Genomic DNA, 12,280 nt, shown 5'->3' with positions numbered 1-12,280 from the left:
AAAGTCCTATACCTACATAGAGAAAAAAAGGAGGTATTTGCATCTTGTGGTTTGTTTACCCTGTGACGTAGGTCTGTACAACTTGGCCAGCGAAATCCGAAATTCGAACTATGAAAAATTGACCATAATTTCCGATTTTCCGAGGTGTAAAATACACAACTCAGCAGAAGAAAGAAAGAAAAATCGATTTGATATTTCTAGAGATAAATGTATCGATACGGACGATATATTAACGTTGAAATATCGATACGAGTTTTTGGTCTAAAAAATCGATATTCTGGTGGCGCGGAGCGTCTTCGAGGGGTTGGGCCGCGTAGCGGCCAGTCGTCAAACGATAGAATAATCGCACCCGAAGCCCGAACCCAAATTGAGCCTCATTCGAGCGGGTCTCAAAGAGGGGCCCAAGGCTGCAATCGCGGCCGAGCGGGCCTCACAGCGGCTCCGCTAGGCTAGCGGCCACCGACCCTCGGAAAAGTCGTAAAAACGAATGACTCAAGTTCACACGTGCAGGGCTCGGAGCATTGTAGCCAAATTGGTCTGTTTGTTATTCAGGGATAGTGTCCTAGCATAAGTTTATTTAAAAAACAATTAAATAAGAGGAAGGATTTCAACCCTGAAAAATGTCCTCTCGGGACCACTGCCAGCCTGTGACCCTGGGTGTCAGTTTTGGTGAGCTCAGTTACAGAGATGGACCATTTTTTTTAGGGAGCGAACAAATCAAAATTTTGAGCCTTAAGTTGGTCGCAACCATATCCGGAAGTCGTTACAGTGACATTTTTGTGCAATATGCTTCTGTGGAAAGTGCAATACTTAATGAATACTTTTGACAAATCGTGTTTTTTCCGGTTTGCGCTTCAAACGTGATTTATTTGTGGAGTGTCATACGTTCCTTTTTGAATTGAAAAACTCGTCAGATGCATTGGGTAATAAAGTACAGCATCTCTCATTTCTTAACGCAGGGGGCGGCAAATTTTGCATTTTTTTAAAATGTAGGTTTAAAAAAAATCGGATTCAGAAAAAAAAAAATTACAAACGAGAAAGCGTCTTTCGGTGACACAAGAGACAGCACCTTTAATTAGTCGAGTTAAGAGAGAAACTAAACATGCAATTTGGCATGGAGCGGTGCAGCAGTGATGATGAGGACTTGAGATAAAAAGGAGAAGCCCTCAGCGCGGCGCACGGTGAATCGAGTCAATGAGAGAGGTCGGAAAAAATTTGGGAACTTAAAACGCTCATAACTCCGTTTATACAAGAATCTAATGTTCTGCAAGCTGTTCCACTGGTTTTCTCGTGATATTTTCTTCCAGTATCACCCCTTGAACTTTAAAATGTGACGAAATAAACATCAACATTTGCAGTTTTTGTCAAAAATTTCATGTCCGACCCCTCTAATTGACTCAATCCACTGTGCGGCGGTCGGCGTGAAACGCATAGCGCCTACAAGACTGTAGGAATACTTCACGCATTGCGCCAAACACAGTGCGGTCAGCGCGGCGCGCCGGCGGAAGTTAAAATTATTTAACCACATTTATGTTTGTTCTTGCATAATTTTTACCTTCATTTCTTACAAATGGAAGGCCTTGTTCACACATATGTAGATAGGTTCACGGAACTTAACTTTCACGCAAAGTTCCGTGCGAACTTTTGCTAGTAGTGAGGGGCATAGTGTCCTTTCTTTTAATTTTTCTTGTTTTGCCGGTTGAAAATGCGGGTGTGATCCCTGCGAAACGTCCCGGGTTTCTTATTATATTTTATGTGTTTCTTTCTATTATTTGCGGCCTTAGTCCCGTTTTAAGTTGTTTCTCTGTTACTGTTTCGGGCCGATTAAGTTGTTTTTTATTGATGTTTTGAAACGAATGAGAAGGGGGCGGCAAAATACAGGTAGCCCATAGGCAGCAAGTAGCCATGGGCGGCAAGTGGGTAAATCCGGCCCTGTTTTTTAAATGAATTTTGAGTCAAATTTACGTGAGAAATTGATTTACCAAGATTATTTTTCTTAATTAAAATTAACTTTCTTTTTAATAGTTTTTACGTAAATACATTTGTTCGTAATTTCCAATACTTTTTACGAAGTTTTTATGTTAATTTAATTGTTATGTAAATTTGACTTCCTTTTCCGACTTTTTTCTTTTTTCGCGTTTTTCTGTGACTTTTAACAATTTTAGACTTTCTTTCCTTACTCTAGTAAGGATCTAGTCGTCAGAATCTATCCTGAACGACAACTTACATTCATGGAAAATAAAGCTTTAAATGTTCCTGACCATTTTTTACCATCCATACTCACTAGAACACTTTGTATAGGTATATGAAAAATTTGAAGAGCATCGCTGTCAAAAGCTAAGTTCTCCTTCAATTTAGCTCTTTTTGTATGGTCTACGGGTAAGGACAAAACTAACTGTTTTTGCTAAACGCTTACTGTTTTTTATTCATAAAATTTGAAAGTCTCAATGAAAGCAAAGCTATGTCCAATCACAGCTAGGTATTTTTATTTTGAGACTGCACATCCCAACTTCTCCCACTTTTTCAGCCGAATTATTTTTTTTTTTGGGCTAGATTTTGGTTGGTGCAGTAATGCTGATGGTTATTTTTAGAAGACTATGATGGTGAAACCTAAATTTTCCAATGATATTTTATCAGCATAGTAAACTCAAACACGACTTCAATCATAAATAATTCCATTCAGCGAAATCAAGCTGAAAGGCACAAGTAAGGGTTCATGAAAGTTGAAGTCATAGCTCAACATTATAGGGTAGGTTCAAGTAACTTTTAACATGTTTTAGACTTTTTTTCTTACGGTAGACCCTGAAAAACCACTTAAATTCAAGGAAAATAAAGCCTTAAATGTTCATACCCATTTTTAAATGTCAGAACTCACTAGACCACATTATATTCATGATAAATTTGAAGAATATCGCTGTGAAAAGTTGAGTTTTCCGTAGATTTAGCACTTTCCGTATGGTCTTTAGGGTAATGACAAAAAGTGCTAAATTGAAGGAGAGGAGAACTCAACTTTTGACAGCGATATTCTTTAAATTCATCATGAATATAATGTGGTCTAGTGAGTTCTGACAGTTAAAAAATGGTTATGAACATTGAAAACTTTTAGTTCGATGAATTGAAGTTGTCCCTTAGGGTCCATTAGCGCTAAGGAAAAAAATTCTAAAACTTGTTTGAACCAACCCTATAATATTCTCCCACAGGATTCACTTTCAGACAGTAATAATTAATCAACATAAACATCAACCATTACTGATAAATCATCAAAGATCCTATTGGGCGAAATTCAGCCAAAAAGCACCAGTTTGGAGTCTTGACATTTTGGCCACCATTGGTTGCTTATTTACGCTATTAAACTGTGACTCGATGATAAAGAATGCCATAGGGCGACATTCCGCCGAAAGGCACCTGTGTGGGTTCTTTACATTATGGTCACAGTTGATTGCTAAAAGCTACCAAACCATGGCTAAATGATCAGAAATTCCATTTGGCGACACATGTTAACACTCTTTGAACATCTGAGGTATGAGTTCTGGAAATTTTGGCTATACTTGGTTGCTAAACGCTACTTAACAGTAAATGTTCAACAGTGACTTGATGATAAAGAATGCCATAGGGCGACATTCCGCCGAAAGGCACCTGTGTGGGTTCTTTACATTATGGTCACAGTTGATTGCTAAAAGCTACCAAACCATGGCTAAATGATCAGAAATTCCATTTGGCGACACATGTTAACACTCTTTGAACATCTGAGGTATGAGTTCTGGAAATTTTGGCTATACTTGGTTGCTAAACGCTACTTAACAGTAAATGTTCAACAGTGACTTGATGATAAAGAATGCCATAGGGCGACATTCCGCCGAAAGGCACCTGTGTGGGTTCTTTACATTATGGTCACAGTTGATTGCTAAAAGCTACCAAACCATGGCTAAATGATCAGAAATTCCATTTGGCGACACATGTTAACACTCTTTGAACATCTGAGGTATGAGTTCTGGAAATTTTGGCTATACTTGGTTGCTAAACGCTACTTAACAGTAAATGTTCAACAGTGACTTGATGATAAAGAATGCCATAGGGCGACATTCCGCCGAAAGGCACCTGTGTGGGTTCTTTACATTATGGTCACAGTTGATTGCTAAACGCTACCAAACCATGGCTAAATGATCAGAAATTCCATTTGGCATAATAAAGATGTTGCATGTGTGAGGAATTTGCGATTTGACTGTTGAATCTTGTGTAAAAGGTCACGAGAAACACGATGGTGTCACTGGTTTTCTCTGAAATCATCTCCCAAGCTCAAAAAAGAAGCACTCAAGTTGAGGCCAAAATGGAGGGAATATCCCACCCTACCCTGAGAGTCCAAGTCTAGATCAAGACCAACTCTCCATGCAAAGATAGGGAGCTAATACATTGACAGGGCTACCAATTTATCTGGGGACTCCAAAACTGAAAACACGGCAACCCTGCTAATGTATTTGCTCCCTATCTTTGCATGGAGAGTTTGTCTTCATGTAGACGTGGACTCTCAGGGTAGGGTGGGATATCCCCTCCATTTTGGCCTCAACTTGAGAGCTTTTTTTGAGCTTGGGAGATGATTTCAGAGAAAACCAGTGGCACCATCGTGTTCCTCGCGAACTTTTATACAAGAATCAACAGTCAAATTGGAAATTCCTCGCACATGTAACATCTCCATTGGGCCAAAATGCACCGATATCAATACTTCATATGTTACTTGGTTCCTCGAAAATTCTCCTCTTGGACTTAGCCTAAAAGTGTGGACACTTTTTAGCCTCCGGCGAAACCTAGAGTCTATACGGCTTCGCCGCACGACTAAAAATGGCAATTCTCTTTGTCGGGCAAAACTTTTTCATTTCATTTGTTGCACATAAATTGGTCTTACAAAGGTCTGCAAAATGAGGCTCTGTAAAGCTTTTGGAAAAGATAAAAGAGGCTTTCATATGAATTGTGTTGTGTGAAAACCGCTAAAGTCCATTATTCTTATCTTTGAGTCTGTTTGTGTAAAGAATACTTTTAAAAAATCGATACACTCATGAAACTGGTGTCAGGACTCATTCTGGGATTAAGATATCTCCATAATGAGTCTTCACATCACTTCCATGGTTCTATTCTACTATGAAAAGTATTATCAACCCAAAGTAGCTCTGGAAAAATGGACATTAGCAGTTTTCTCTTGACACCGTTCAATTAACATGGTGATTTTTACATGATTATGAAACGTTTTAAGTGCCTTGGTATATTACAAAATTATTATGACCAGGGCTAAATACACTCAGTGAACAATTCTTTGAGAAAATCACCATTTCACATGAAATTGACTGGCTTGGTAAATCGGCTTACCTTAAATTTTCACCTCCTTCCGAAACCTCTTGCTGTAAACCAGCGGGTAAAGATTTGACAAAATTCTTTAAATGAGACAGTTCTAATGCTCGCCAGACATCTTCATCAGAATATAAACCTACAGGATCTAGGTTAATCCTCAGGGTCCCCGAAAATAGGATGGGATCCTGAAAAGACAAATGTTCAGAGGATAAAAATATTATGAAAATTGAAAACTTTCAACTTGTATAATTTCTACAAACAATAAGGGAGACCTGAATTTTCACTTCAAGATAAGTCATGCTGATCCATGGTTTCTGAGGCTCTTATAAAAATGGAATCACACATTTCTGTCAGCACAGCAATAACATGTAATCAGCACTAACTAAGGGTGAGTATTCTTAATTTTTCTCAGAATTAGTAGCCCTTTCTTTGCTTTTACCACCAGACTAATCTATCTAGTCCTCTGTGAGAACACACCCAAGAGGATGCAAAAACATTGCTGCAATAATGATAGTTCAGATGCTACTCCAAGCAGCTGCCTGACTGTCGCGATTTTGAGTTTGTCAACAGACACAAGACAAGACTGAGAGGTAATAAAGTTATATGATTGGTTGGCTTAATCAGTCGTCCTCTTTGTTGTCCCTATATCAGGTGGATTTGACAACCAAGTATTATTAGCAACTCAAAAGGAGACTTTCGTTTCTAATACACCCACCATAGCCACCACAAAGAGGATGACTGACAAAGCCAACCAAACACATAACTCTATTCCTCCTCAGTCTTTTCTTGTCTGGCCGATAATCATAAAATTCAAGAATCAGGCAACAGTTGGATTTTTATTGAGCTTCCACAATTCTACTCAAGGTACTAAACAATCACACAATGCTAAATATATAGCAACATGATGAATTGAAAAAGCGTAGCAATTACTGTAAGATTCACATATGGTACGGATTTTTCTTGAGCATTCTAAATTATGCTACCACAAAACACACAGTATGAAGAATAAATATGACCATTTGTCTTTTTACCTGTGGAATAATTGTAAGTCTGGATCTTAGGTCATGCAGACCTATTGTAGAAATATCTACATCATCAATGTAAATAGCTCCTCCGGCCGATTCTATAATACGGAACAAGCTGAGAGTTAATGATGACTTGCCAGCTCCAGTTCTACCGACAATTCCTACCTAAAAACAAAATTAGAAATTACTTTTGAGAAAAGCTCTGCTTAATTACCATCAAAAGATCATCATAGTGTTTATGGTGTGATCACTAAGGTGTTTATTCCAGCATGTGTCTAGGATTTGCCCATTACTATGAACTACAATGACAAAAATAAACATTCAGTTTTAAAGCTTGCAATAAGAAAACTCCAAAGAGTCTGAAAAGTCTTCTATTGAGAAGGTAGAAATAAATGCTTGTTTAAACTAGAGCCTAATCAATGATTTCTTGCCCCTTTCCTTGCAGTGCTGTTGTTATGAGTGTCACTTTGGTCTTGAGTTCCCTACCGCGTGCCAGTAGCATGAAGGGATTAGCATTGAGTGATTTTAGTGAAAGTTACCACTAAATAGATTCTAAATGGCGTAATATGTTTCTTATTTCCAGTGGCGTGGCGTCCATAGGTTCGCAGTGTTCGCCGAACACCCTAAAATATTTTGAAACAATTAATAAATTATGGCTAAGACATAGTGGGAAAGCAATAAGAATCCGGAATAGTAGATCGCAAATAAGTATCGGGCGCCTGGCTCCGACAGCAGCAATGTGGCGCGGCGGAAGAGAGAAAATCCTGTGACTTGTCGTCCCGCACCGGCTACCCAACCTTGGATGATCCCGTACGGTGAGAGAGAGAACTTGGGCAGAGCCAGGTGCAATGATGAAGGGGCAAAGGGTACACAGGAGAGGAAAGGCAACCGCGCGCGGGCGCAGAGCGGAGCGTGAGCATTGGGTTCGGAGACGAGTGCGGACCGCGCTCGTCACAGCAGAGAGAAAAGAAGGGAAAAGAACCAAGAGGGAGAGCCGCTCATCAGTTCAGCTGTTTTCCTATAGCAATGGGTCCGCAGGGTGTTTGCGAACCGCCCGAATTTCTCTATAACCGCGATTCGCCCTCCGCTTCCCCCCCGCGCCTGCCAGGGGCCTGCATCTCCCAGTTTCGCAGTCTCCCTGCTCCCCCACCTATCTCGCAGTGCGGTTGCGAAAATACATTACAATTAACAAAATAAATTACAGGAAAACGAACGGTAAAAAAAACAAAATTACAATGACAATTTTAACCAGCACAATTTCACTAGAAATGGTTAAAATCGTGTACTTGCGGCTTCATTTTTTTAAAAAGTTTCCGGTGGAGGCCCCCCCAAACCCCCTTTAAGGATGGGAAGTGACTTTCCGACCACCCCCCCCCCCTATAGTTAACACTCCTACACAGAAACGCCTACGATATAGTCAAACGCCGACGCCACTGCTTATTTCAACAACATTCTTACATTTTTGAATACTTGGCATTTTTGCTTCTTAGTGGTGAAGTAATAACCACAAGGATCACTAAGATATTAATCTTCTTTTGAAAGACCTATTTACATCTTAGCAAACAGCTTAAAAAACTCACCTTCTCGCCTCCTTCCACAGTAAAATTAATCCCTTTCAGAACAAGCTCCAGACCTTCTCTGTAACGAACTTTGAAGTCTTTAAAAACAACTTGCCCCTTCTCTGGCCAGGTAGATGGTGGAGCTTTTTCTGGTATATTCCAAGCTGCTTCCTGATGAGGGGAAAAAATCATAAAATATTAATTATTGCCAATTATATTTAAAAAAAAAAAAAATTTAAGCATTGAATAAATGTGAAAAATACGATGACTAAAGGATGATCGAGGAGCAGCAAAAAGTAACCATACTCATGAAAAATATACAATGAAATAGACAGCAGCTGATAGTTTTATGAAAAAAAAGTAGACAAATTCTTAAAACGTGAAATAAGATTTGTACAGAAAAAATTCACCGATTTCCTTTCAGCAATATTTTAATATCTTCAGATTATCATTAGGAAATGACCCAATCTCTATGGTGTGGTGATGAAACAATTCTTGAGGACAGTAAAAAATCTGTCACAGGTACCCATACCACTTCAATTCTTCTCAGTTCTATTTAGATGGCATAATGAGAAGTATGCCGGCTGCCTAGGTCAAAGAGGGTGCCTTACCGGTAAATTCACCGACTACTGTTACCGTTGACACCCTTTAGAGGGCACGCCCAGACACAGTTAAGACATACCTGTTTAGTTTCTCCATATTCTTTAATTCTCTCAACTGCAACGATGTTAGTCTCTACATCAGATGTCATTCTGACTAGCCAGGTCAAGGTTTGAGTCATCTGTAACGAACACGCATCAAAGTTAGTGGCCGATTGTGGTGTTGGGTTGTAGGGCTAGTCCTCTAATCGAGGGGAGAAAAAATATTCAACAAGGAAATTTTCTATGTCTCTCATGGGAGCTTTTCAATTTTTTATACCTTTCAATACGGGCATGAATAATGGAATGAAATGAAAAACAAATTTTTCTTCATCCTTGTGATAGCAAAAATCAGTTAAATTTCATCCTGCAGATGATGAACAATCGAAACTAGATTGATCAGCCAAAACCAGAGAAGAAGGCTTTTTTTTACCAGGAATTCCAACTTCAAGAGGAAAATCATACCTTCCAAAAAACTGAAAACTTGATGGCTGAACGATTGATGCCTCACTGGTTAAAATCATTCAAAATCAAGAAAAAACATTTTTCCGTCATCTTTAGAACAGAATGAAATAAATTATGGCTATTGTGCACAGAACTGAGAGAGAAAAGAAAAAAAGGATTGATAAAAATCAACCTTATTGCACACGTTACCTAGCTTTTTAAAATATTTTTCTACTTGAAAACACAATGATTTCCTTCCTTATTGAGGTGCGTGTGTGTAATTTTTTATTCATTTTAACTAATTAAAAGTGATAAAGCATTGCTGAAGCTCCGCGATAGCTTATCTCAAAGAGATGTCTCAAAGCAATGTCAAGTGACTTAAAGTCTTTAGAGGACATGGAAAAAATTGAGTGAATTATTCACCAGGATAGAGAGAGTGGATTCATTTACCTGAAGAGCATAACTGATAGATAGACCTACTAGACCAGCACTCAAAGTATCTCTTCCCAAAACCGCAAAAATTGCAGCAGACAAGATGATTAGATTGCCAATACTTTCCAGTCGAACAGCCAACCATCTTGAAAGGATCAAACAGAGTTGAATCAGATTGTGTAAACCTTATGACCCTATTTAACTTTGAGTATTTTGCAGGAGAGATTTCTGCACGTTCCAAATCTCCAACCGAGCTAAAACCCACTTATTCTGGTCTGTTTTCTTCACTATTAGAGTGTGACACAATAAGACAGAGAGCATCTAGAACTGTGTGTTGGCACACATCATGTTATATGTGATAATATAGAATGTAAAGAGTTGCCGTTTGGACAAATCTTATTATTTTTTGCTAATTTACAAGAATCAAGCATTAAAACTTGATTCTGTGATCAGCGCAACCGACCCATTCTGCATGACAATGATAACTTTGGGATTTTTTCACCAATTTTTCAAACGTTTTCAGATCTGAGACATAAAAGTCAGACCAACCAATCAGAGCCGAGTCATTGCTATGTCTATACCCCTTTTCCTTGTAGCATGCATGCAAAGATATCCGAATTCAATAGCTTTTTCTTCAAATTACTGCAGCTCAAGAGTAAAGAAGACTCAAAATGAGTAGATACAGTTTTCTGTGATCTATCAGTGAAAAAATTAGCCTTCATTAATAGCTACTAATTCATTCTGCAATTTGAAGACTTTTACAGTTTTCATCAGTGCTTTTTGGTGAAAAAAAAATTGAAAAAGTGGACATTAATTAGACAATAGGTAGAGAGGATTGAGGACACACAGCCAATTCTATCATGTTTGGTACTTGTAATTCAAAGCAAATGAGTGACATTGATAGTGGTGCAATAGCCCTTCATCTAAATTACAGATAATACTTCAAGTTTTTGAGTTTTTAAGCACTCACTTTATGAGTAAAAGCAGATCACATCCATGTTATCTTCTCTTTTACTTTAGACAAACAGTTAAATTAAAAAAAAAAAAAAAAAAAAAAAAAAAAAAAAGGGGGTTACATTAATTCAAATAAAAATGCTTCTGGCGATCTTCAAGAGGCAAACGGAATGGGATATAAAATGATTACCTATTGGCAATGATACTTGGAAAGTAACACACTTGATTAAAATCAACTTTTTGTTCTGACTCAGCAATGAATCTGTTTTGAACACCAAATGCACGGATAACTGCAGCACCTGTGAAAAAGGAATTGAGATTATCATTAGCGTTAGCTCTATCCTTAGCATAAATATTGTTTGTCTCAATTTGTAAACCTGCGACAGTAAATCTTTATTGCAAACAGAGATATATTCAATTCCAAATAAACTAAGACCTCACCTACTATAACCTATTTCATTTACCTACAATATTATGATTCATATTTATGGAGGAGATACGGATAAAACTAATACAACTTCGGTTGGATGTTAATCTGCTGAGGACTTCTATTTTGAATTATTTGTATGGAATTTGTTTGTTATTGAATTATATGTATCAATATTATTTAGTACACTGTTTGCCTTATTTGATGGAATGAAGAACAATTGAAAAGGATGAAATGGAGATCATCTATTTTCCTCTGCAATGTGACATTAAAGATCAGAAGGTATCAGAGATTGAAAGTATTCAGCAGTAACACATGTGTTGAGAAATCTTTATTATGCATCTAAATACTTGTTCGAGATGTGTCTGGGTAAATTTTTTAATCGATTTAAAAATATTAATTCACTGGTATAAATAGTCTCTAGAAAAGAAAAAAGTAAAAAAAAAAAGTCTGAAGTCTCTGAAAAAAGTAAGAGGAAAAAATAAGGATACATACCTGTGACACTTTCACCAAAATGCGAATAAATTGGTGATCTTGATACAGATTCTAATCTCTTCAACTGTCTGGAGGTGGGCACGTAGAATCGCTGCAATCAGAATAAAATGTTGGAGGAGACTATAAATGTATCATAAAATTTTTAAATTCTGGTGAATATAATGAAAAAAATTTACTCAGATGTTACTTAAAAAAAAGATACACATGATTAAAAGATCAGGCATGAACTCTCAAACAAGAGCTAATTGTTTACTGACTTAGTTTTGCATTCATCCTGGATCATAGCCTTCACAATTACAAGGCTTAACTTTTTTTTTTGTTTAAAGCTGTCAAAAATATTGAGCTTCACAGGAAATTCCCATTTACAAAATATTTTTTTATGTGCATCTTATATCAGGGTGGCCCACTTGTCAAAAATAGTCAACTCTTTCTTCTTACGATCATTACTACACAGACAAATTACGAAACTAAAGCAAAGTCTCTCTATGGAGTTTGGACCTCATTGGACCTAGTTTCAGCTGCAAAATTAATTTCCCTAAGGAAGTGAAAAACATGGCTAGACAATTTACCTGGATGAGGTAGTAAACAACACTGATTGGTAAGATAACAACAATGAACAATGGGGTGGAAAAGCTGATCACGAAGAGCGTTGCTATGACCTGGAAGAAAAAATTAACATTAAAACTAATGAACATGCACATCATTATGATGGTTTGAAAATGGTTTGCATATGATAGATTTGAAGATGAAATCCACCATGATGCAATTTCTAATGACTTACATCATCTTCCTCGCTTTCCATTAATGTTGAAAAACTGGATTGACCAAACTAGAGGTCACAAAATTTTACTAAAGTGACATAATTATCCATTATCACGGTACTCAGGAAATAAAAGCTGGCGAGACGTTATAATTTCTTTCATAATATGCAATTCCAATCATTTTTTATTCTTTTTCGGACCTCAC

The 12,280-nt window shown here is 37.5% G+C and overlaps 1 protein-coding gene across 5 annotated transcripts in view; it reads right to left on the bottom strand.

Moving 5' to 3' along the window:
- Nucleotides 1-12,280, bottom strand: part of MRP (Multidrug-Resistance like Protein 1) — a 65,453-nt gene that overhangs the window by 7,714 nt on the left and 45,459 nt on the right. For all 5 annotated transcript variants that reach the window (XM_019052030.2, XM_019052028.2, XM_019052027.2 and 2 more), the window contains exons 22-29: nt 11,884-11,973; nt 11,315-11,405; nt 10,583-10,691; nt 9,457-9,583; nt 8,607-8,705; nt 7,946-8,095; nt 6,372-6,530; nt 5,359-5,525 (exon numbers count right to left, since the gene is read on the bottom strand). In XM_019052030.2, the coding sequence (XP_018907575.2) occupies nt 5,359-5,525; nt 6,372-6,530; nt 7,946-8,095; nt 8,607-8,705; nt 9,457-9,583; nt 10,583-10,691; nt 11,315-11,405; nt 11,884-11,973 (992 nt within the window). The remainder of the gene's footprint in view (nt 1-5,358; nt 5,526-6,371; nt 6,531-7,945; nt 8,096-8,606; nt 8,706-9,456; nt 9,584-10,582; nt 10,692-11,314; nt 11,406-11,883; nt 11,974-12,280) is intronic.

Source organism: Bemisia tabaci, chromosome 5, assembly GCF_918797505.1.
Source record: "Bemisia tabaci chromosome 5, PGI_BMITA_v3".
Classification (NCBI taxonomy): Eukaryota; Metazoa; Arthropoda; class Insecta; order Hemiptera; family Aleyrodidae; genus Bemisia; species Bemisia tabaci.
This window is presented reverse-complemented; position numbering and strand designations above follow the sequence as displayed.